Source organism: Dromiciops gliroides, chromosome 1 (assembly GCF_019393635.1).
Source record: "Dromiciops gliroides isolate mDroGli1 chromosome 1, mDroGli1.pri, whole genome shotgun sequence".
Lineage (NCBI taxonomy): Eukaryota > Metazoa > Chordata > Mammalia > Microbiotheria > Microbiotheriidae > Dromiciops > Dromiciops gliroides.
Window position 1 is genome coordinate 129,558,771 of NC_057861.1, and position 26,549 is coordinate 129,585,319.

A 26,549-nucleotide genomic window follows, 5' to 3' on the forward strand; every position below is an offset into this window, starting at 1 on the left:
TCAGGAAGACCTGAATTCAAATCCCACCTCAGACATTTTTTAGCTGTGTGGCCTTGGATAAGTCATTTCACCTTTCAGAGTCTCAGTTTCCACATCTGTAAGATGAGAATAAAATTAGCACTACCTCAAAAGGTTGTTGTTAGGGTCAGCGGTGTAGCTTTTTTTGTTTCTCCCAGTAGCAATTCCCCTCTCTGTTATCTCTACTCTCTTACTGATCTTTAGTTTCTTATCCACTGGCTGCCTCCTTACTGCCTATAAACATGTTCCTCTTCCCCCATCCTCAGAACTCTTTAACTTGATTCATTAATCTCTGCTAGCTATCACTCTGCAAATCTTCTCCCTTTCATGGCTAAATTGAGAAAGCTGTCTATAGTCAGTACCTTCACTTTGTTTCCTCTCTCTCTTTTAAGTCTCTTTAGTCTGGCTCCCATAGTTATCATTCAACTAAAACTGTGAACTCTAAAGTTACTGGTGATTTTTAATCGCCAAATTAATGGCCTTTTCTCAATCTTTGTCCCTCTTGACCCTTCTCGACAGCCTTTGACACTTTCAGTCATCCTCTTCTCATCGATATTGTCCTTTCTCTCCATTCCTGTTATTTTGTTCTCTCTTGACTTTTTTCCTACCTGTCTGACTGCTTCTTAGTCTAACTATAGGGTTCCCCTAAAGCTCTGTCCTGAACTCTTTTCTTATCTCCCTTTATATTTTATTTGTGAATCTCATCAGTTTCTGTGGATTCAGCTATCATTTCCATGCAGATTATTCTCAGATCTCTTTATTCATCCCTAACCTCTTGTCTCTGTGGACAGCTAGTTGGGGAAGTGGATAGAGGCCTGGAGTCAAGAAGACCTGTGTTCACATCTGGCCTCAGATACTTATAACTGCTTGACCCTGGGCAAGTAACTTAACTCTATTTGCCTCAGTTCCTCATCTGTAAAATGAGCCGGAGAAGGAAATGGCAAACCATGCTAGTATTTTTGCCAAGAAAATCCCAAATGGGGTTGGTCATGAGGGGTTAGACGTGATTGATATGGTTGAACGACACTACCACCAAAACCTCTTTTCTCACATATCCAGCTGCTTATTAGACATCTCGAACTGGATATCCTAGAGACATCTTAAACTTAACCTGTCCAGAAATGAACTTATCATCTTTCCCCTGAAATTATTCTTCTTCTTGTCCTGTGTCAGAAGTACCACCATTGTCTCAGTCAACCAGACTCAACACCTAAGCGTCATCCTTGACTCCTTGATCTTTTTCATCTTCCATACTCAATCAGTTATCAAATCCCGTTATTTCTGTCTTTGTAACATCTCTCAAATATGTCAGCTTCTCTCCTGATGCTACAATAACCCATCTCATGCCTGGATTACTACAGTAGACTTCTGATGGGTTTTTTTGCCGTATGTGTCTCTTCACTCTAATACATCCTCCACTCATATATCAGATTTATTTTCTTAAAGCTAGGTCTAACCATATTAACTCTACCCCCACCTCACCCCCCAATATATGCTAATGCTTCCCTAGTATTTGTAAGATCAAATAAAAGTATTCTCTGTTCAGGTTTTTAAAATCCTTCATAATCTGGCCCCTTCCTATTTTTCCAGTCTTCTTAAACCTTACTCTCATCTCTGCCACCCCTGCTGTACTTTGTGACTCAGTGACCTAGACTTCTTGTTCTTCCTTGCACAAGACACTCCATCACCCAAATCTATACATTTTAATTGTTTTACTTTCCTAGAACTCTTGCTTTTCTTTCTTCTCTATCTTATGGCTTCCTTAAAGTCTTACCTTTGTTAAGAAGCTATTCCTAGTCATGCATCATCTTAGTGCCTTCCCTCTGATTATCTCCAATTTACCCTGTATATGGTCTTGTTTGTAGTTATTTGCATATTATCTCCCCCATTAGATTGATTTCTTGAGAGCAGGAACTATCTCTTGCTTTTCTTTGTATTTCCAATATTTAGCTCAGTGCCTGGCACATGGTAGGCCCTGAATAAATGTTTATTGATTTGACTTGACTCAGAGGAATCATTAGAGGCTTTGTGTAGTAGATGGTGCTTGAGCTGTCTCTCAAAATGGTTGAGGTGAGAGAGGAGTAAATTCCAGGAATGAGTGGTAACTAGTACAAAGGCATAGAGATTGGGGATAGCATGTTATATATGAGTTTCTGAGAGAAATCCATTTTTTCTGGACTGAAGAGTATGAAAAGAGAAGTAATATATGAGTCTTGAAAACTAGTAAGGGCTCAGGTTGTGAAGGGTTTTGAAGGACAGGCATTTATATTTTATTCTAGAGGTAATAGGGAATGATTAAAGTTTGAACAGGGGAATGACATAGTCAGATGTTCCCTTAAGGAAAATCACTTTGGCAGGTTTGTGGAGGATAGATTGGAGCAGCATTTAGGAGGGCATTATGATAGTCTGGGTGAGAAATGGTAAGAACCTAAATTTAGGCTGTGTGAGTAAAGAAAAGAGGTCAGATACTAGAGATATTGTAGAAACTGTAATGGGATATATTGAGAATAACCAGATTGCAAAGAGTTTCGGAATGAGTGAAAGGAGAGGAAGATCAGGGAATGATTGTAGATAGCTTTTTTTCTTGGAGCTTTTTTTGACTGACTGTGGAGTAGTATAGGAGAATAGCTTAAGAAAAGAGACCATCAGATAGTGAGGATTTTTTAAAGATAGGTGAAACTTTAAGAAAAAAAAACTTGACCTTTTTTTTTAGTAGTGAAGAAAGAACCAGTAGTTAGGGAGAAATTGAAGATTAGGTAAGGCATATAGCTGTTTGAGAGTAGAGTACAAGACCTGTGAGAGACTGGTATCAAGGACACACATAGAGTAGTAGGCCTTGGTAAGAAGGGCCACCTTATTATATAAGTCTGTAGGAAAGGAAGAAGAGAAAGCAGATGATGATGTCAAAGTGTTTCGCGAAAGAAAGATGAGGACCTCTATTTTCTCAATAAAGAGAAAAGGTCCTCATTTGAGGGGGGCAGGGAATGGGAGGTTTAGAAGAAGAAAGAAGAGGATGTTTGGAATAGCTTCTGTGGAAAGAAGAAGATAGAGAATCAATAAGGAAAGAATAAAAAGACTTCCTTTCTCTGAGGTTCTAGTTAAGGCTAGAAAAATTTCCTGTGCATCCAGTCAACACAATTGTATGATTTCTTCCACCTCCATTTAGCTGCACATAAATAAGAGTGGAGGAAATGGATGATGAAAGTAATCCAGGTCTATGGTTTGGCTAGGGATAAAAATTGAAAGTGTTCTTGAATTTAAGGAAGCTGCATTCTACTAGACTCAGGGTGAATAATGTGGACAGTTAGGTTAAAAGAAAGAGTGAATTGAGGAGGGAGGAGCTTTATAACAACTAGGAGGTTAGAGTGGAGGTGGCACCTGGGAAATGAGACTTTGGAGAGGCAGAAATGAGGAAGGTGACTATTTCAGACATATAGGATAACTTCTAGGCACAGAGACAAGAGATGGAATTCTGGTCTCTGGGACCAGATAGTTTAGGTCAAAGTTTTTTAAACTATGGGTTGTGACCCCAAATGGAGTTGTATAACTAAATGTGAAGGTCACAAAAAATTTGGCAACAGCAAAAGGTTATGTATACCTATTTTATATACCTATGTATCTTGGAGGGGGGCGGAAGTCACATAAAAATTTCTCAGGTGAAAAGGGGTTGTGAGTAGAAGAAGTTTAAGAAGCTCTGGTTTAGATAATTAGTTTCTTCTAGCTTAGATGAAATGTAAGACGCATGGAGTACATTAAAGAAGATAGGGAAGATAGATTTTAGAGGTCTTTTAAATGCCAAATTGAAGGGCTTATAATTTACCTTAGAGGCACTTAGGGTACCACTGATGGTTTGTGAGCAGAGGAGTGACATGATTATACATTTCACTGAGGAGCAATATTTTGGTGGTTATGGAGAGGCAGTATGGGTGAGGAGAGAGACTGAAGACAGGGAAACCAGTTAGGGAAGCTATTTCTATAGTCCAGACTAGGGGTGATGAATGTCTGAATTAGTGCTATAGTCATGTGAATGGAGAGAAGGGGACAAATGCCAGAGCTGTTTGGGAGGAAGAACTGTAAGTAATTGATCCTGATTATATATGGGCCATAATGGAGAGGGAAAAGTTTGAGACCACTTTGTGGATACAAACCTGCATATCGGGATGGATGATGGTACCATGAGCAAAAATGCCTGTTTGCTCTAGTTAAAATAAATTGCATACAAAAAAAAAATCTGTAAAACAAATACTTTGGACCCTGTTTATATAATAATCACTATCTATTTCAGGTGACAGGCAACCAGTCAACAAAGAACAACTTGATTATGTGTTCTGCCCATTGTGGACAATGAGAGGAAGGCTAATGAGGTTTTCTTTTACCTTGAGCCCTTTATTTGAAATAGGCGATGTTACATGGTAGTCAAAGAATTTTGGACTTGGAGTCAAGAAGTTCTGAGTTCACGTCCCACTTCAGACCTCATTATGTCCCTTGGCAAGTCACTTAACTACTTTTTCAGCTCTGGCTTCTTCATCTTTAAAATGGAAAAGATAATAGCTGTGGTATTTAACTCGGAGTTGTTGTAGGATTCAAGTTAGCTAATGCATGTAAAGGGCTCTTCAAACCTTAAAGCATTATAGAATGTCAGTAATTATTATTAAAATAGCCTAGCTCTATAAGTCCAAAGCCAGCCACCAAAACAACACAGGAAAAAAAAATCTAAGCACCTAAGAAGAAGAATGTTTTTTTCCAGAGATGGAAGTAATGGGAGAGAGGTGGGTCCATAGCCAGTCCTTAGATCTCTCTACTTATGGTACTGAGTTTAGAGCTTTTCTTTTCACTTGCTTATTCATACCTAGAGCCTGGTGTCACCTCAATTTCTTCTCTGGGTCCTGGTATTTAGGAATATGATTTCAAGCAATATGTTCATTTGAACACGATCCATTTCCAAGGAGAATGTTACATGTTGCATCACTTTTGTCGTTATTATCAAATCAAGGATACTTGTCATTGCTTCTGAATTATTCCTCTCTTTGTTGTTGTGATATCTTATTATTGTATATTTATATTCAAAAGAGTTATTTTGTTCAAAACTAGCAGTTTTAGCCAAGTCACAATAATGGTCAGTTGACCTTTTGTATCATTTCCTTACTTTGTCAAAATGAACCTTTGTCCATATGTCAGTATTTATCACTTAAATGTTAATTTTATTTTTCTTATAGATAGTGTTTAATGAAGATCTTGGAGATCCTTTTGTTATACTTCACAGTATTTCTATTATAAAATCTGAGGACCATTCAATAGCTACTATACTTCTTCGAGTTGAGAAAGAAGAATTAGATCGTAAAGGAAGTGGCTTCTATGTTTCTTTGGAGTGGGTTACTATCAGTAAGATAAATAAAGGTAAAATATGAAAAGTTTTAAAATGTTTGAATCTCCGTGACGTGTATTCGTTATGTAGCTTAGCATTGTGAGCCTATCCCTGTAAATATAGGTTATTTCTCAGATTTGGGTACCAATAAGTTGGAACTGTTGATTTTTCTTTCTGGATGCATAGATCCAGAGTATTAACATTTAGGCTCCCTTCGGGGATAATTGAGAGGAACAAGAATAATACATCTTTCTACTTTTGGTTTTACCTTTTATTTAATAAAATTTTTATTAAAAGGCTAACCAATACTAAAATTCAGTATCTATTCTTGGGTACTGTGAGAAAATAATGCGTTTTGGGATTCCCAGAGGCCCCTGCTGGAGAGGTATTGAGATTGATTGGATTGACTTTTTAGATTAACTCATTTAAAGTTGACTTGATTAAAACCACACTTACCTGAGAACCTGGCCCTCAGGGGATGTGTTCTCTGAACTCTGACCTCCACAAATTCTGCTCATGGACTGCCCTCAAGTCCTGTGAATCAGTGGATTTGGGTGATGCTAGCCAATTAGCTTTGAGCAGGGTGGAAGGGCCACCTCTCCTTTGGACTCAGAGGAGGCTTCTGCACTCAGGCTCTCGGACACACTTGTGGTGGCTAGATAGGCTTTTCTTAACTTTCTGAGCCCAGTGTTCTCTCTTTACTAATATTTAGTATGCCTTAATAAATGCTTAATGCCCAAAACTGGTGCTAAAGCTTCTAATTTATAAGTAACAAATATATTAGAAACCCCAGGTAATTTTCCCTAAACTTGGGACAGAAATAAGGCGACCACATTTTTTTTGTTTTTGTTTTTTTGTTTTTTTTGCAGGGCAGTGGGGGTTAAGTGACTTGCCCAGGGTCACACAGCTAGTAAGTGTCAAGTGTCTGAGGCCAGATTTGAACTCAGGTACTCCTGAATCCAGAGTCGGTGCTTTATCCACTGCGCCATCTAGCTGCCCCCCAAGGCGACCACATTTAATTTTACTTGCCACAGTTTCTAGAATGATACAATATGGGAAAAAAAATGAATTAAATACATTGGTATAGATTGGAATCTCTCTTCACTAAAGCTCAACTCTTTTTGTTTTTTCCATAAAAGTATTTTATTATTTTCCAGTTACATGTAGAGATAGTTTTCAACATGTTTTTTATAAGATTTCTAGTTTCAAATTTTTCTCCCTCCCTCCCCCATCCCCAATATAGCAAGGAATCTGTTATAGGTTATGTATGTACAATCACATTAAACCTATTTTGGCATCAATCATGCTGTGAAAGAAGAATCAGAGCAAAAAGGAAAAACCTCACAAAAAGAAAAACAAACAAAAAAATAGAAATGGTATGGTTCAATCTACATCTAGATACCATAGTTCTTCATTTCTGGATTTGTAGAGCATTTTTCCATCATGAGTCCTTTGGAACTATCTTGGACCATTGTATTGCTGAGAAGAGTGAAGTCTGTCACAGTTGATCAACACACAATGTTGTTGGTACTGTGTACAATGTTCTCCTGGTTCTGCTCATCTCACTCATCATCAGTTCATGCAAGTCCTTCCAGGTTTCTCTGAACTTCTCCTGCTCATCATTTCTCACAGCATAATAGAATTCCATTACAGTCATATACCACAACTTCTTCAGCCATTCTCCAAGTGATGGGCATCCCCTCAGTTTCCAATTCCTTGCCACCACAAAAAGAGCAGCTATAAAAATTTTTGTTCGTGTAGGTCCTTTTCCCTTTTTTGTGATATGCACAACTTTATAGTCCTTTGGGCATAGTTCCAAATTGCTCTCCAGAATGGTTGGATTAGTTCACAGCTCCACCAATAATGTATTAGTGTTCCAATTTTTCCACAGCTTCTCCAACATTTATTATTTTCCTTTTTTGTCATATTAGCCAATCTGATAGGTGTGAGGTAGTACCTCAGAGTTGTTTTAATGTGCATTTCTCTAGTCAATACTGATTTAAAGCATTTTTTCATATGGTAGTAGATTAAAACTCAACTCTTAAAGACTCAATTAAATATTGCATTTTCTTTTATTCTCACTAACAGTGCTTCCAGGGGTTGAAAATGGCCAACCCTTTTTCCTGTTGCCTTTATGTTGAGACTCATTGAATTTGCTGCTAGTCATTTCAATTCTCATCACCTTTCTAAGAATATTCTATGAATGGTTAAGAGCAGTATTCCATAAGTATAGGGAATATTGTTCTATATTAAGAGTACTTCTGTCCTCATTTCTTCCAGTGATTTTTCTATTTATAAGATTTTCATAGTGGTTCACATTTTTAGAAAAGGTATTTACTTTAGGTCTTCAGTTTTGACTTTTTTTTTTTTTTCTTTTAGCAATTTGATGGGAGGAGGGCGCACAGAGAGTTTAACCAGAACTATTACATTGATTTGTAGTAGGGTTATTTGATTTGAGCCCTGTAGGCCCAGCTTTACTTTGTGTGATTTATTGATTTTGGGGCTCTCTGTTTGGATCTTTTAGCCCAACACAATCTGTTAAGAGCTATTAGAAGTTTTTTTTTTTCTTCTGTTAAGGTAAAGAGTCAGTAAAGTTGGCAAAGAACTTGCGTTTCTGGAGTAATGCCCTATTTTTGGAAATTATCAGGTAGTATTTTTATTTGACTGTAATGTCTCTTCTGTACAGATAAAACATATAAGAATGCCTCATTTTAAGTCAGTTATGAAGCATTTATTACGATCTTACAAGAAAGGCAAAAACAGTCCCTCCTCTGAAGGACTTCTTAATGTAAGGGGAGAGAGAGCATATAAACAACCATGTTTGTACAAAATACATACAGAGTAGATGGAAGATAATCTCAGAGGGAAGACACTAGCAATAACTGGAACCCATTTTCAAAAAATGGGATTTTTAGCTGAGACGTGAAGGAAATCAGGGGCCTAAGGTGAGCAGGGAGAACATTCCAAGTCTAGGGCATATTCAGTGACAGAGTTGGGAGATGAAATATCTTGTAATAAGGCCAGCCAAAGGGGCAGCTAGGTGGTGCAGTGGATAGAGCACCGGCCCTGGAGTCAGGAGTACCTGAGTTCAAATCCGGCCTCAGACACATAACACTTACTAGCTGTGTGACCCTGGGCAAGTCACTTAACCCCAATTGCCTCACTAAAAAATTTTTTTAAATTAAAAAAAAAAAATAAGGCCAGCCAGTGACATTGGATTCTAGAATACATAGAGAAGAGTAAAGTGTTAGAAGACTGGGAACGGGTTAGGTTATGAAAACCTATAAAAACCAAATGTAAAATTTTATATTTGGTCTTGGAGGTAATAAGTAGAGAGCCACTGTGGTTTATTGGGTTGGTAGTGTTGACATGATCAGATCTGTACTTTAGGAAAATCACTTTGGTAGCCAAATGAAAGATGAACTGGGGTGGAAAGAGACGAGGCAGGGAGACCAATCATCAGGCTGTTGCAGTAGTCCAAGTGTGGGGTGATTAGGGTCTATACCAGGGTGGTGACTGTTTCAGAGAAGAGAAAGGGGAGTCATAAGATATAATGTGTTGGTAGAATCAGTGTAGGACTAGGCAGCTCATTTGATATTGGAGGAGAGGTGAGAAAGTGAGGAGTAGAAGATGACACCTAGGTTTTGAGCCTGACTAGGAGGATGGTGAGGGGCCATAATAGGGAAGTTTTCAAAATCAGGATTATTTATGTAAAAATCGTTATTAGGAGAGTGATTAGCTTTACAAAATCATTTTAGAATTTCTCTAGCAAGTTGCCTTTAAAACATTTAAAATATTTATTGTTGTTCAGTCATGTCTGACTCTTCATAACCCTGTGGACCATACTTTCCATGGGGTTTTCTTTGTAAAGGTACTAGAGTGGTTTGCCCTTTCCTTTTCCAGGAAAGTGAAATTTTGTAGCCTATACACACACACACACACACACACACACACACACACACACACAAAAAAAAAAAAAAAACTGAAGAAATGCATATTGACATGAGGCAACCTTTTTCTGTGAGTATGCTGTCATAATTAACAACTCATTCTTTTAACTCATGTAAAAACCCAGTTTTAAGAAATATTTTAAAGTGGCTTTTTTGGGAAGATTTTTTATGCTTTTTAAAAAATCACTTTTTTCTTTTCCTACAGAGATTCAAAAGTATGAAATTACTGAGCGTAAAGTACTCCATGGTAAATCAGTTCCACATTATGCTGCTATTGAGCCTGGTGGTGATGGTCTAATGATTGCTTCTTGCAAATCCTTCAGATTTGTTCATGATGAGAAGCAAAGTGAAGAAAATAAAGATGAGAAACTAACAGATCACAATAAAGGTAATATTACTTAATCTCTTTTTGGCAGAACTATTTTGCATTTCCTTAGGTGTATCTTTGTAAATTGTATTATTCTTTTTGTTTGTTTTTTCTGTTTCTCTAATCAGGATATTAGTTCTTTGAGGATAAACGTCTTTTAACTTCGTCCATTCTCATATTATTTATACTCAGTCTTATATTGTGTTCCACATAGACAATACATGGTAAATGTTGTATTCATTCAAAGAAACATAAAATATTTTTAATATATCCATCAAAATCATCAAAGCATATTGACATATTATTAAGTAAAGCTACCTTTCTCTTAATATCATATAAAAGAAGTTAAAGGAAATTTATAGGAGAGAGAAGAGGAAGGATCCAAGGGCCTTAGGGTTACTTTGGCTAACTTATGCTATCCAACATCACCTTGTAATTTAGAATCTTCTTTCTCTTGTTACCAAAATACTCTTCGTTTGCTGTCTCTTCTCTTCATTTGCTGTCTCTTCTCTTCATTTGCTACCATCTGCTCTGCTTGGTTTCAACTGCATCATCATCATCACCATCCCCTGGTGCATGGGGGGTACACCCCTTCCCAGCATAACCTCATCATCAGATAAACTCATCATTAGGAAACTCTTCATTCTGGAGATTGCTGTAACTCAGGGCTGCTTAAACTTTTTCCACTTGTGATCCCTTTTCTCCTGAGAAGTTTTCATGTAACCCTGGGTATGTAGGTATATGAAATAGGTGTATATAATCTTTTCCTATTGCCAAAATTTTCACTATCCCCACATTCAGTTATGTGACCTCCTATGGGGTCTGAACCCATAGTTTAAGAAGCTAGGCTCTAGCTTTTCTATTCATATTTTGTCAGTATCTTTTAGTTGTTTCTGCCTCTAACTGTATATCATAAAATATACCAAAATGGAATATGTAATTTCAACCTCAAGCTTTTCTTAACCTTACTTGAATCTCTATAGCTAGAGATTGAAGAAAGGAAGTCATTTATACCTCGTCTTTTTTCTTTTTAACCTCATTTATTTTTCCCAAAAAAAACCATGAACTTTAAGCTCTATATACAGTCATAGCTTCTGAGTTAAAACAGATGCCAAAGATCTGAACAACAGTCTCCAGTACAACATTTCTGGCAATTATTTGTATAACCTTTCCTTCAAGATCCCTAGTAATAGGAAATTGACAGCTTATGAAAGTAGCCTGTTCTGATTCTCAGTAGTTATAAATGGTATGAAATTCTTCCTTATAGTCATACTGCATCTTTTTAACCTGTTGGGTCACACAAAACAAGTTTAATTGCTTTGCCATATGCCATCTTTAAAATACTTTACTGTCACAGCATACCAGAATTGAAAAGGAAATTAGAAATTATCCAGTCCAGTCTGTACCTTACAGCACACCGAACAAGCAGTCATCCAGCCTATGTTTTACAATTCATTATCTCCCATAACCACCATTTCTTCCTTTTAGATAACTCTCAATCATATTTTCCCTAAATTTTTCCTTTTCCAAGCTCAACACCCTTAGTTTCTTCTACTCATTTTATTTTGCCAGAGTCTTTTCATCATACTGGTTTTCTTCGTTGGGACATATTCAAGTTTATGAGCACCTTCACTTAACTGTGACACCTGAACACAAATTGTATGTGATATGGAAAGCCACGTTTGGCCAGATTTTAATTCCTCATTTTGGCCATTACATGTGTCTTTATTTATTCACAGAACATATTAATTTTCTTGGTTCCCATTTTACCAAGGTTATAAGTACCTTTGAGCTCTGGTATTTTGAATTAACATTCCTTTTTCTGCTTCTTTAATCAATATTTATCGCATACCTGATGTGTTATTAGTTTGATATTTAAAATAGATTTGCAGTGTCAGTGTTTTCATTGGCACAGATTAATATCCCTTCCATTTTTACTCATGTTACATTATTGTTCTTTATATCCTAGATTAACTCTTTCCAGGAATCTGCCTGTTGTCCAGAGGTCCTTTCTCTAGATCTTTTGACATAATATAGATACCAGTGCTACATGTCTAGCTTATCATTTTTAAAAAATTGTCCACTTGGTATTGTTGTCAGTTCTTTTATCTGTTTCCTATTTGCTCACTTGAATAGTTTGTTTAAATAAACCTGGGGTTGTTTTTTTTATTACACGTAATACATTTTCTTTTACTTTTTCTAATGTGATACTGCATTTTATCTTTGTTATAACATATCCTGGACCTAACTATATACAGTTGACTGATCCAGAAATTATTTTCATGTTGATAATCATTCATTTCCTGTATGTTAGGACATAACCAACTTTTTTTTTTTTTGGTGAGGCAATTGGGGTTAAGGGTCACACAACTAGTACGCGTTAAGTGTCTGAGGCCAGATTTGAAGTCAGATACTCCTGACTCCAGGTCCAGTGCTCTATCCACTGCACCACCTAGCTGCCCCAGATATAACCAACTTTTGAAATGTCATATTGTTCTTCCTTTGTCTTGTGCATCTTGATTCCCTTTTTGAACAAAGTATCATTGATTAAACGGATGAGATCTTCATATAGACTATAAGCTTTTAGTATCTCTTATTTTTTAATCTTGAACTATATCTTTCAGTATTTTTTTTTCTGTCCTGCTATGGGGTATTGAAATACCCCACTGAAACCTTAACATTGAAATTGCCAAATACATTATAAAAAGGAAACTCTTATTAGTTTCTTCATAAAATTTCTCTGCGTAAACATCTTCTGCCACAGATGCCATACAGTTATCTTCATGATGATCTTTTTGGAAATGCTTATTGTAGACACCGTAATATCAAATGACCATGAAATTATATTTCCTCTTGTCTTTGGTGAATGATAAAATCTACTCTGCCAGTTCTCTTTGACTCTTCAGTGAGAACTTGGAGGTCATTTGTCCATTTAACTTAAGTTTCCTTTTGTCTTTTGTTTCATTTATAGTAAAAATGTTGAGGTTGATGGTATTCCCTTCCTTTCCTATAATATGTCCATTCATTGATCACTACCAAAGATCTCATCAACAGTTAGGATAATAGTTAAGTTTATAGGCAATCTAAAAATCGTGTGATTCTTAACAACTTATGTGTCATTTTTCTCCACTGTGTCACTGCATAAATGGAAGGGAGCTTCTCAGAGCAGAGGGGCATTTTGTATTCTCTGTTTCATATATTGCCATACAGCTCATGACTGATGTCCATCCTACTGATCTAAAGATTTTCCCTCATTAACTAATTTGGTCTAAGATAGAGAGCGGTTTGTCTAATCCAGCGGCTGGCACTTAGCAGTTTCAGTAAATGTTGGCTGATTGATTACTTGAAAAAGATCTTTGGGTTTTACTGGCTTGCTACAAGCTCAGTGAGTGAATAGTGTGATATTTCAGGGTCCCCCACCCCCATAGGTGATCTTAGCTCACATTCATTTCATGGAGATCTTAGAAGGATGTCGTCCAGAGAAGATAAGTGACTTCCTCAGGCTTCTACTACTAAGTGGTAAAACCTGCATTGGAACACAGTTCTTCTCACTTCAAATCCAGTGCTCTCTCAGTTGCCCCACCTACCATAGAAGCAGAGTGTGAGACTAATTGTACTCCTTTCTGATCAGACCTTATCTGGAGGATGGTTTTCAATTATGGGAGTCAACATTTAGTAAGAACGTTCACAGGCTGAAAAGTACCAAGAGAAGGGACACCCAGAGTTGAGAAAGATCCAGAGATTGTGCCATATGAAGATGAGTTGAAGAAAACAAGTCTATTAGCTTGGAAAAGAGAAGGGAAGAGGTGGAGGTAGTAGTAGGGACATGACTTTTAAGGTCCCTTCAATTCTGAGATTTTGTGAGTCTTTGGTCCTCATAAAGCAGATGTGGTCTCTGACTGGAGGCTATACTCGAAACCTTTTCAACAGGGAAGAACCTGACAAAACTTTGCCTTCTACTGTCACAACTATTGAAAATTTAGTTATGCTGTGATAAAGGGTTGGGATAGGACTTTGTGGAAGAATTCCTTTGCTAGGATTAAATTATGGTGTGTTTGATAGTAGTCAGACTTTCTAAAGGACTTCTACAAACTATAGAATAAAGAGAAAATATTGGGTTGCATAGGTGAGAATTGTCAGCCTAACTTCAAACCCAACTATAACTCTTGTGTTGCCTCCTCCTAGTCACAAAGATTACCTACCTAACACCTTCAGCAAATTATTAGTAGAAATGATTTGTTATTTTCTTTACTTTTAAGTCCTTTGAAATGTACTGGGTGTGGGGAGGGAGGAAGAAGGGGCAGAATCTGGACCTGTGATTTTATTTATATGAGGAACTCCTGCTGTTAATCTACCTCCACTGATGCAGATTAGCAACTTTTGGATTACTTATGGCCTTAGAGAGCTGTGTAAGGCACAGATTGTACTGACTTGCCTTTGGTTACTCAGAGCCTAAAAAAGAAAAGGAAAAGAAATTTATGAAATTCATTTTTCTCTGAAACTGAATTTCCTTCATCTGTAGAACATTAATTAAGAAAAAGAGAAATGCTTAATGTGTTTGCCAGAGATCTCTAACTGAAGGCCCTCATAAAAAAGTTTGGAATTATTTGAGATCTGTGGTCAAACTTGCTTGAAATGATTATCTGCAATTATTACACAACATGTATCTCTCTCTCTCTCTCTCTCTTTTTTTGAGTGTTTGGGTATATAATTTTAATTATTTGGGGTATTTTCTTCCTACAGTGGAACCTTTGTATTACTGGCAGCAGACTGAAGAAGATTTGACAATAACAATACATCTTTCAGAAGACGTTTCTAAAGAGGACGTTGAAGTACGGTTTTCCCCTGATCATATCAGTATTGCCCTAAAAAAGCAGCCATATTTGGAAGGAAAACTCTTTTCATCTATTGATCATGAAAGTAGTACATGGATAATTAAAGAGAATAAAAGGTATTTTTATGCAACATTATATTTTTATATAATTATTCCATTATTGCTATTATTTCTTACCTGATTTTAAGGGATACTAGTATTTAATATAGTATTTTTTTCTGTAGGACCTGTGGTTTTAAAGAACAATAATTTGTTATATGTCTGTATCATTTTAGATTTTTGCATTATTATTTTGCATTGTCTCATGGTAGTTGACTTAATTACATTAACCAATTTACTATCTCTTGCTGTGAAAGAGTTTTACCAAAAAGTCGGTCTTGTCAGTTATTTTTCCTATGGCATGGAATAATTTTTACCTTTTTTGCGGGAGGTGGGGAGGTGTTAACACTTTTCTCCAGAAAAGTGAATCCATTAAATTGGCAATTGAATCCATGGTACTTTGAGTGACTCAAAGTTAGTGTATTTATCTACTTCTCAGGACTTGGTATCAGGACTACCTGGGTACCAGTGCCTCTGACATTTACTAGTTTTGTGACCATGGACAATGTAGAAAATTAAAGTTTATAGTTTATTTTGCCTGTCTCCTGCAAACAGATCAGAGAAATTAATCTTTAGTTTCTTCTACAAAATTAATAAACAGATCAGAGAAATTATAATATTTTATAGTATCTCCTACAATTTGTTTCCATACCTGCCCTCCTACAAAAACCCAGATCAGAGAAAACAAATCTCCTATCAAACCCAGATCAGAGATGGACAGAAAAAGCATAATAACAACTTATTTTTGTCCCAAGAAGACATATAGCATGATCATGCTGGAGACCCCCCTCCTCAAAAGGGATCTCAGAGACCCCTGCTTTCTAAGGGTTTTTAAGGTTTCTCTGCTCACAGGTTACAGAATAACTTCATTAGCATGATACAAATCAGCCCAAAGCAAATACTATAACAAGAATGGATGTAACAGAGGCATCATGATAAGATTATAGGATTCCAAAAAGGATTTGGCAAGGATGGGGATGCCCAGGTGTCACCATAAGTTAGGGACTTAACTATCCTGAGGAAAAAGAAGTCACTAGGTAGGGTCTTTTATCTGCTAGCTATCTAGGTTCAGTTTGGAGTTGTAACAATTGGAATGACGCCACCTGCTGGAGACTTACTGTAGAAGAGTTCCGCCCATGAAATGAAGGTCTTTGAGGGCAAGACCAGGAGTCTTTTCTTTGGCGTCAGGAAGTGACGCGGGCGAGTGGGAGGAGGAAGGAAGAGACTGGCGTTTGGTCTCACGCTCTTTCCTGAGGACGCTGGTGGAGAGGGGAGCTAGAAATGTGCTCTCCCTTTAATAGATAGGAATCTAGGCCTTTTCTTCTCTCTTTACCAAACTCTTATTCTCCTTAATAAATGCTTAAAAGTCTAACTCTTGCTAAAGCTTATAATTTATTGGCGACCACTCATTAGATATTTTAGACAGTTTAGCTAGAATTTTAGCCCTTAACAGAGTTCAGTTGAAGGACATTTTTTTTTTTTAACATATAAGGTATTTTATTTTTTCCGTTACATGTAAAGATAGTTCTCAACTTTTGTATATACAAGCTTTACAATTTCAGATTTTTCTCCCTCCCTCCCCTCCCTTCCCCCTCCCCTAGACAGCAGGTAATCTGATATAGGTTATATCTATATATCTATATACATATACATATATATATATATACACACACACACACATATATATCCATAATAACATTAATCCTATTTCTGCATTAATCCTGTTATAAGAGAAAAAATCAGGGCAGTAATGCAAAACCTCAAAATAGAAAAAAAACCAAAACAACAGCACCCAAAACAAAAGAAATAGTATGGTTCAATCAGCATCTATACTCCACAGTTCTTTTTTTTTTTTCCTTGGATTTGGAGATCCTCTTCCTATTATGAGTTCCCTGGAACTCTTCTGTACCATTGCATTAGTGAGAAGAATATAGTCCATCACAGTAGGTCAACACTCAATGTTGATGATACTGTGTACAGTGTTCTTCTGGTTCTGCTCATCTCACTCATCATCAGCTCATGTAAGACCCTCCAGGTTTCTCTGAACTCCTCCTGCTCATCATTTCTTACACCACAATAGTATTCCATTGTATTCATATACCACAACTTGTCCAGCCATTCCCCAGTTGATGGGCACCCCCAGTTGAAGGACATTTTATTCTAATTAATTCTATTAATCCAGGGTTTAATAAAAAAATACTTTTGGATAAGAAGGCACCTCCATCAAATCCAGGTGATCCATATATTCATTTTTTTTCTTTTTTTTTTTCTTGGTGAGGCAATTGGGGTTAAGTGACTTGCCCAGGGTCACACAGCTAGTGTCTGAGGTCGGATTTGAACTCAGGTCCTCCTGACTCCAGGGCCAGTGTTCTATCCACTGCGCCACCTAGCTGCCCCCATATATTCATATTAACAACAAGTAATTTGACCACTCAGCCTCAGTTTCCTCATCTGAAAAATGAGGGAGATTGGATTAGATGATTTCTGAAGTCTCTTCTAACTCGTTCAGTGGCCCTGTGTTTGTATAGGGGAAAAAAAAAAGAAAAAAAGGAGTCAAGCTAGAGAACCACTACTGATTTTGAGAAGAATATATTCTGAGAAATGCCTGGGTAAAGATTGCCCTGTCATGTTCCAGAGTTTACTATGATCCCCACACAGTTTTAAAACTATTGGTATGGATGGCTTTCCAGGCACTAGAGATTAGGCAGCATTTGGAGGTATATTCCTCCTGTTAGACACAGCTCTAGAATATTTTGAAATATTTTCACTTTTGGGAGGTGTTCAGAAACTTATGGTGGGAAAAATAAAGTATATTGGGGGAAAAATGGAAGGCATTATCATTAGATTATGGACACAACTAAAGGTGATAGAAATCTCCACTACTTGAGTTAGTGTATGAGTCTTAAGACCCATTGGTATCTATAGAAATCAAGTTCCCCAGTAAAGAAAACATTAACAAAATAATCTGCTAGTTGCCATTGAAGAGAATATGTCTTTTCTTTGTAGTTAAAGAGGTAATTAATTCTTTAGTTGTATCCAGCTCATGTTCTAATCCATAGTAGGTATTTCCAGAGTTGCAGAGCAAAAGGTTTTCATTGTCAGAACTAAAATCAACAATAGATATATAAAATATATGACTAAATAGCTCAGAGAAAAATAGGAAAATTATATATTCATTTTTATGCTTTACCTAGTATCTTACGAAATTGTTTTCCTTGATTTGATTGTAGTCAAATCAAAGGCATTTATTAAGTGCTTGCTTGTGCCAGGCCCTGTGCTAAGCACTGGGCAGATATAAGCAAAAAGAAAGACAACTCTTACCCTTGAGGTGTTTATATTCTAATGGGAGAAGATAGTATATAAAAGGGAAGGTGAAAAGCAAGAAGGAGGAAGGGAAGAGGAAAAGTACCCATGAGACATGGTGGAGAAAGAAGTCCAAAGAGTCTGGAAGGACTTGGAGCAGTAGACATGGCTGTCCTGGACACTTTCCCTAAAATGTGGGTTCTAGGAGTAACTGATCAGTCAGAGGAAGGGGCTACAGGGGTGGAGTGATCTTCCAGGGTGAAAAGAAGTATGTTCAGAAGAAAGCAAATCAATAGTGTTCCCAAAATGCTGCCATCAGTGGTTACTGGTCCTCTATAAACATAAGTTATTTAAGTTAAGCTTATTTTTAAGAAATTCTTTTTTACGCTGTTTTAATTATATTTTCTCCAGAAATTTGGTGAATTTTGAAATAGGAGCAGTTTATAAATGCACAAAAAGCAAAATGATATGAGGTTCATGGATAATAGGTCATACTGGATTAATTTTGTTTCTTTAGGTTTTTTAGTTTGTTTTTGCTAACAATGGTATTATTAGACTACTAAATTGGGAAAATGTTACAGTGATATGTTGTAGTTGTATTTGAGAAATTTGACAGAGTGTCATCTGTGGAGGGACTTGGGTTTGATGATAGTAATCATTTTACATGTATATATAGTCCTTTACGGTTTTCAAAATGCTTTCCTCACAATAGCATTGTGAGGTTAGAAAGCAAAATTTAAGAGTGGTTGAATGTATAGTTAATAAATTAAAGTCAGTCTGATAAAATATTTGAAGTGTTTTTAACTTACAAAAGAAATTTAATTAGTTTTGTTGTTACTTTACAGATGAGTGGTAGAATATGCCAATTAGACATCAGCACATCAGTCAATAAATATTAAGTGCTAACCACATAGGTATTTTGGTATACAAATACAATGAATGAAACAAGAAGGAGAAAACAAGGCCATGTATAAATATATACAGAATAACTATAAAGAGAATAAATACAAAACCTACAAAATACTTAAGTATAAGATTGTTTGAGAGGGAAGGTGTAGTTTGAGAAGAAGAACATGATTTCGGAGCAAGTTTCAATTTCTACATAAATTGCTAAATTATATTGATTTGTAAGAAGAGTGTGTGACTTTGCATCAGATATCCAGAATGGATTCCCTTCTCAGCTCTACCTCAGGATCATTCATTTTTCTCTCTCTCTCTTTTTTTGCCATGGATTGCCAAGTTTTTCCATCAACTTGCCAAGAAACTTTACATGTACAGACATAGAGGATGTAAAAATTGAATTGAAAATTGAATATATAAAGTAAGCCAAGAATAAAAACAAATTTCCAATTACAATGCCACTATCATGTACAGCTTAGGAAAGAGATCTTAAGAACAAATATTCTATTTTAGATTTGGGCTTTACCCTCTTGGCACAATAGATTCTCAGTTGGACCATCTTCTGCTACCACATATAAGAGTAGATAAATGATCTTCTTGTCCGGTTTCCTCTTGCAACTAGAGACATCTTCAGAAGCTATACATTCAGTTATTGTTGCTTTTGGGAGATCCAATTTCAGGGTCTTGAGAAATCTGTGTAATGTCTCCCAGACAGATAGGTCATGTTTCAATCCTGAATCTTTCTCTTTGTGACACTGCCCAAAAGGGGACTCTTCTTCCTTTTCAGACATTGTTGGCAGGATGAAGGCCCCCCCACCAGTGACAGATTGGAAAGGACAGACAAGCTGACCACTTAAGCCTCTTAAGATCAGACAGTTACCAACTAGCTAGTAAGGACACAGAAAATAAGGGATATCAAAGTGCCCTAGCCAGTAATTCTTAACTACATTTGGGTTTTTGATGAACAGTAGCAAGAATCATTGTGCTACAGAGCTACCAAAGTGATCATAGGGCTTGACCTCAGAAATAAGTAGAGGTGCTGGGGCACATAGATGTATCCTAGATCCAATTTTAAGAACAAAACTTCTTTCATTTAGGATAAAAGTGTGTAGTGGATGGCAATGCCCTACCCCATTCTTGGGCAGCTGCTTGAGCTGAGAACAAACAGCACCCAAGTCAGAATCTTGAGACAGTTTGCTACAGACTCCTGGGGCAGAGATAAAGCACAATAATTACGCAAATGAGGGGAAATCAGGAACATTAGTACTTTGGTCCATATAAGAGAGGATTGGTTTAATGACCTTAGAATCAGGAGCACTCTGTCCCTGAGTATGTTCCTGGAAAACTCCCAGCCTATGTATGCAAACTCCATACACCTAAAGTGTGGCAGCAAGAAATTTTCAGGAGTTTCTGGTTGTATGGCAAGATCTATGAACCAACTGGCTGCAAACTTTGCTGTTGAATAACAGAATTCACTCACTTAAAAAGTCCTTTCTCAAAAGAACCTTAGTGCACTAGATGTCAATCACTTTTGTGAATTCTGGTTCTGGACCCCAAAGGGGAAATTAATGAGCCCTGGGAACTAGTGATTTGTAGATTTTATATCTCTACTGTATTGACCATATACCTGGGTCCCTTTGGCCTGGAAATACATTTTCCAGGGTTTGATGTAAACATTTGCAGATTGCTACTTAGAAAAGCAATAACTCATTGCCTATTTTGTGTGTTTAACATTTGAGGAAAGGTGATACTTGTAATTCCTAAGAACCTTATTATGGGGCGGGGGTGGGGGTGAGGGGCAGCTAGGTGGTGCAGTGGATAAAGCACCCGCCCTGGATTCAGGAGGGCCTGAGTTCAAATTCAGCTTCAGACACTTGACACTCACTAGCTTTTTGCCCCACAAAACAAAAGAACAACAACAACAACAACAAACTATATTATGATTAGGGCAATGCTTGAGACTTGCTCTCATTGAAATTGGCTCAGAGGGAAAAACATACAACTCAGTTGGGTACAGAAAGCTATCTTACCCTTTGTGGAAGGGCCATCCCAAGTTGTCTTGACCTGAGTCTTGCCACTGGACTCTGATAACTGGAGGAGAGAGTGAGGCTGATGACTTTGCAAAGCTCTGCTTCATTCAAATGCAGTTTTTGTTCAAGTCCAAACATCGTGTTCATGATGTCAGTGGTCCTCTTGGAGAACAAAGAACAAACAACAACAACTGTACCATTATCTTTTTGGTCTGTCAGGCTTTCAAACTTCAAATTTTTTTCCCACTTTTAATTTTGTTCCCCTCCTCTTTTAGTCTGTGAGGTGTATGAGCATAATTTTGTTGGAGCCAACTGGCATTTCTCAGCAACATTTCTTTCTTTTTTTTTTTTTTTTGACATGGGGAAATGAGGGTTAAGTGACATGCCTGGGGTCACACAGCTAGTAAGTGTCAAGTGTCTGAGGCTGGATTTGAACTCAGGTCCTCCTGAATCCAAGGCCAGTGCTTTATCCACTGAGCCACCTAGCTGCCCTCTCAGCAACATTTCATAGATTTCCCTCTTCCCTACCCTCATCACTAGTTCTTTGCACGTCACTTCACACCTGGCCTTTGATGATAATCTTCTGTTATTTATATATATATACATACACACACACACACACACACACACACACACACATACACATACATACACACACATAAATATACACATATACATACATGTGTGCATGTGTATATATACATATACACTAGTGTTTGTTTTTATATGTGTGTGTGTATACACATACATATATATGCATACATGCAGTTCGTCCTACAAAGTTGCCACAATAATCTTTTTTTCAAATATTCTCTGTTAATTTGTTACCGTTTAAATTTGTTAACTCCTTGAAGGAGGAAAGGAAGAAAAATCTTTCATAGCAAATATAGTGTTTAACAAATAGTAAGTACTTAACATCTGTGAATGAAAGTGTCATTCCTCTTTTCAGGATTGAGTGTATGCTTATTGCCTGATTTACCAAATATAAATTCCTTAGACCATTTTCTTTATCTGACTGTCTTTAGCCCAAAACTCTCAGGAATATGTAGTAAAAATCCTCTTTCTCTAATAGATATTTTAGAAGGTCTTCTCATGTGTATTTTAGTATTTTATCAATAATTTGTTATTTCTAGACCACCTCATAGTAATAAAACTTTTTCTCCATTAATCTTTTAGTTTGGAGGTGTCTTTGCTTAAGAAGGATGAAGGACTAACATGGCCAGAGCTGGTATTAGGTGATGAGCGAGGAGAATTCATAAGAGATTCAGCCCAGTGTGCTGCCATAGCTGAACGTTTGATGCATCTGACATCTGAAGAACTGGTAAGCAATTTAAACAGCTCTTCTGAATTTCAAACAGTTTTAGGTTATCTATGTGCTATTATATGCTTTCTGCTGATAGCATAATGCTGTTTTTTCTTCTAAAAATATTTCTGATTGGGTCACTAACATTGGATATATGAATGTAAATTGTAATTTCATTATGACACATTTCTCAGTATTATGAACATGTTAAGTTTTCTTTCTTTGTGAAATAGATTGACTGCTGACTCTGACTTGTGGTTGTTGCCAAAATTACATTTTCGCATAGTTCAAATTACTAATAAACCACTATCAGTTCTGGACGTTGCATAACACTAGATTATAGCAGAATTTGTGTTGAATTAAAAGTTAGTAGATTTTTTTTTTAGGTTAAAAGGTCACAGTTTTAGCTCATCAGATGCCTCATAAAAATAGTTAATTTAAAATTCAGTATTAAATATATTCATATAGTGATGACATAAATTATTTTAATTTTTTTCAAATAATTACAAAATTACAGGAATTAAAAATATACTAATGACCTGTTAATGTCAATTGCTATAATGACTTCTTTAATTACACTCAGTAGTGATAGATGACCTGGGGGCAGATTGATAGGAAGTTTGTGGTTAGGTAACCTCTAAGTTAGAAAGGAAATAGTTTACTATTGACAGTGATTAGAAAATAAAAGAAAGACAGAAATTTCGTAATAAAATTTCATCATCTTGTTATATATAACTAACTAGAATTTTCATTTGCCAAAACTAACACCTGCAACATGTAGGACAACCAAATGTCAAATCCACAATTAAATAACATAAGTAAACAACTCAGAGGCAGTTCAGTCCTATTAAGGTGATGATAATAAATAGGGGGTGATGTTGTACATTGTAAATAATAATTGGGGACAAAATCTGTGCTATAATGAATCTTTGATCTCATTGGTGTGGGTACTTCTTCCACTGGTACAGTTTGCAATCCATCTGTGCATTCATATCCTTTGTGATTTATGTCAATGTCCCTTTATAAACTCTTTGTAGAAGATCTATTCAGCAAGCTGGAGGACTTAGACTCTACATCTGTTATTCTACCTGCCCTTCTCTTTTCCCTTCTCCTCGTCCGTTCCCTCAACCACTCTTTGGGGGTTGATCTTGGGTCCTTTTACAAGCATTCTGCTTGTCCTTTTTTGGATGCTCTCCAGCATTTGATATCTTTATTAAAATGTGTCACTCAAAACTGAACACAGTATTTCAGGTATGGTTTGATCAAAGTTAGCATATCTCCTTCCTCATCCTGGAAACTCTCCTTCCCTTCCTATTGTTGTTGTCATTCATTTGTGTCCAATTTTTCATGATGCCATGGACAGTATGGTCCACGGGGATTTTGTGGTAAAGATACTGGAGTAGTTTGCCATTACCTTCTCCAGTGCATTAAGACAAATAGAGGTTAAGTGGCTTGCCCAGGGTCACACAGCCAGTGTTTGAGGCTGAATTTGAGCTCAGTTCTTCCTGACACCAGGCCCAGTGCTCTATCCATCGAACCACTTAGCTACCTCCTATCTTTCCCTTAGTGCATGCAGCCTAAGATTGCTTTAGCTTTTTTTTTTTTTTTTGAGGGGCAATTGGGGTTAAGTGACTTGCCCAGGGTCACACAGCTAGTAAGTGTTAAGTGTCTGAGGCTGGATTTGAACTCAGGTACTCCTGACTCCAGGGCCGGTGCTCTATCCACTGCGCCATCTAGCTGCCCCTGCTTTAGCTTTTTTGACTGTCATATCAGATTATTGCCCTTGTAGTTCACTCTCCTCCTATGTTTCCACACAATCCCCGCACCTGCTCGATTTGAGTGACCATTTTACTATCCTGTTCAGGCAGCTTCAGTGATTCCTTATTGCCTTTAGATTGAACTATAAATTCCTCAGTGGGGCATTTAAAGCTCCTTCACATTCTTACTTTAGCTTATGTTTCCAGAATTTTCATATTCCTTCCTCCCATAGTTTGATCCAAATTAGTTTACTTCCTGTTCTTAAGGAATTCTTTGCTATAGGGAATCGCTTATCTTTTTTGAACATTGAATCCTGTTTGACAGTAATGATCACTTTGGATGAGAATATGTGTTTTCATGCCTCACTTAACCAAAATTCTTTGATATTATAGCTATCATGGAATTTTGTTAAATATCTAACTTACGCATTTAACTTTTGTGATTTTCTTGGAAAAGCACCTCTAAGGTTGCTTTGCTCTACTAAGTTTTAATGGTTTTTCTTTTTCTAGCAATCAAAATCATTTATTAAAAGTTCTCACTTTGCTATGAGCCCCATCTTTTCCTTATCTCACAACCCCTTGACATTACCTCCCACTGTCTCATCATTTACCACAGTCAATGGTGAAATGGTGGTCCTTCCCTTTGCTAGGGCTAATGTTTCTATATGAACCCTTAATATAATAATTCCTTTTCATCTTCTCCAGAAGGTTTCCCCTCTCAATTATTTCCTTCTCTCCAATCTTCAGTCTCTTTCTTTCTAGTGTTTCCTTTCCCTATGATTTTTCCTTTTTTTTTTGCCTCATCTTCTTTTCTAAATCCTCTGCAGTGTGATTTCAGACCTCATCATTCAACTGAAACTTTTCTTTTCAAACTTGCCAGTGCTTTGGCAGTTAAGAGAGCTAAAATACTTTCGTCATTCTTTATCCATCTCCCTCTCTCTGCAGCATTTCTTAGTGTGTGTGAGAGACAAAGAGAAACACACACACATACACCCCCCCACACACACACACAGAGACAAAAATTTTGCAAATGATTTTATATTCTAAACCCTTTGCCCTTCACTGCCTTGTCTCTTTTCTTGTTGAAATGCTTTTTGTTTTTTTTTTATTGGTAATTATTTTATGTCAGTTAAGTTTCTCATGAGTGAATGCCTCTACTTTTAATCCTTTTTTCATTATTAGTGGATTGTTTTAGTAGTTTATGATTGTGTGAGGTGTCTTCATATTTTGTCCTTTCTTCACATTTGGTGTTGATCACGATCTGTTCTAATCAGACCGTGATCTGATTGCAAACACAGCCACTTGTGATTTTCTATGTCAGTTTTGAGGTATGTTCTCTTTAAGGTCAAGCCAGTTTCATTTTTTGTTATAATGTTTGTTTTTACCACTTTCACTATTGCTTTAGTCTAGCTTTCTTCTTGAGTTATTCATTGTCTTCAAGTGTGAAGTGTCTGAGTATTCTAGAAATATTTACTCACGTTTACTTCTTACTTATGAGGTACACTTCTCAATACTGTATCTCTTTTGGCAACCTCTCCTGCACACCTGTACATCGTAGTTGCTTAGGGTCAAGGGAAATGGTGACTGGGTTTGAAGAATCTTGCCTTTTTTTTCTATAATCTTTCAACTACTTCATCCTCTGCAACAGATGTTGACCCATAAACTGCAATTATGCTTATGGCTTTTTGTTTGCTTGCTGTCATTGTGAGCTCTACAAGGCAGAATGACCAAATGTCTTGTGAAATAATGTTTCTTTTTGCATTTTGGTACATGAAACCAACTCCAGATGTCTGTCAAGAGAAATTGTAAGCTGCCTTTACATTAAACTATACTTCAAATTATTTTTTAGCAAGGATGTCAGTATGCTGCATTTGACTTAATTTCCCCAGTAGTCAACTCTTTGTTCATTTTTAATTTTTAAAACATCTTAATAGTGTTTTATTTTTCCAGTTATATGTAAAGATAGTTTTTAACATTCATTTTGTATAAGGTTTTGAGTTCTGATTTTTTTTCCCTCCTTCCCTTCCCTCCCCTCTCCCCAAGACGGCAAGCAATCTGATATAGGTTATATATGTACAGTCACATTAAACGTTACACACACAACAGTAGTCATGTTGTGAAAGAAGAATCAGAACAAAAGGGAAAATTCTCCAAAAAGAAAAAAACACCAACACAAAAAGTAAAAATATTATTGTTCAATCTGCATTCAGTTCTCACAGTTTTGTTTTGTTTTTTCTGGAAGTTGAAAGCATTTTCCATCATGAGTCCTTTGGAATTGTCTGGGTTCATTGTATTGCTGATCATCACAAAGTGTTGCTGTTACTGTGTACACAATTCTCCTGGTTCTGCTCACTTCACTCAGCATCAGTCCACTTAACTCTTTCCAGGTTTTCCTGAAATCTGCCTGCCCATCATTTCTTATAGCACAATAGTATTCCATTACATTAATATACCACAACTTGTTCAGCATTCCTCAGTTGATGGGCATTCCCTAAATTTTCAATTCTCTGCCACCACAAAGAGAGCTGCTATAAGTATTATCATACATGTGGGTCCTTTTCCCTTGTTTATGATCTCTTTGGGATAGAGACCTAGTAGTGGTATTACTGGATCAAAGGGTATG

The 26,549-nt window shown here is 36.7% G+C and overlaps 1 protein-coding gene across 1 annotated transcript in view; it reads left to right on the forward strand.

The window, feature by feature from the left end:
- Positions 1-26,549, forward strand: part of NUDCD1 (NudC domain containing 1) — a 120,696-nt gene that overhangs the window by 34,614 nt on the left and 59,533 nt on the right. Inside the window, exons 4-7 of the mRNA XM_043979635.1 lie at positions 5,235-5,415; positions 9,539-9,721; positions 14,444-14,651; positions 22,043-22,187. Coding sequence (XP_043835570.1) covers positions 5,235-5,415; positions 9,539-9,721; positions 14,444-14,651; positions 22,043-22,187 — 717 coding nt within the window. The remainder of the gene's footprint in view (positions 1-5,234; positions 5,416-9,538; positions 9,722-14,443; positions 14,652-22,042; positions 22,188-26,549) is intronic.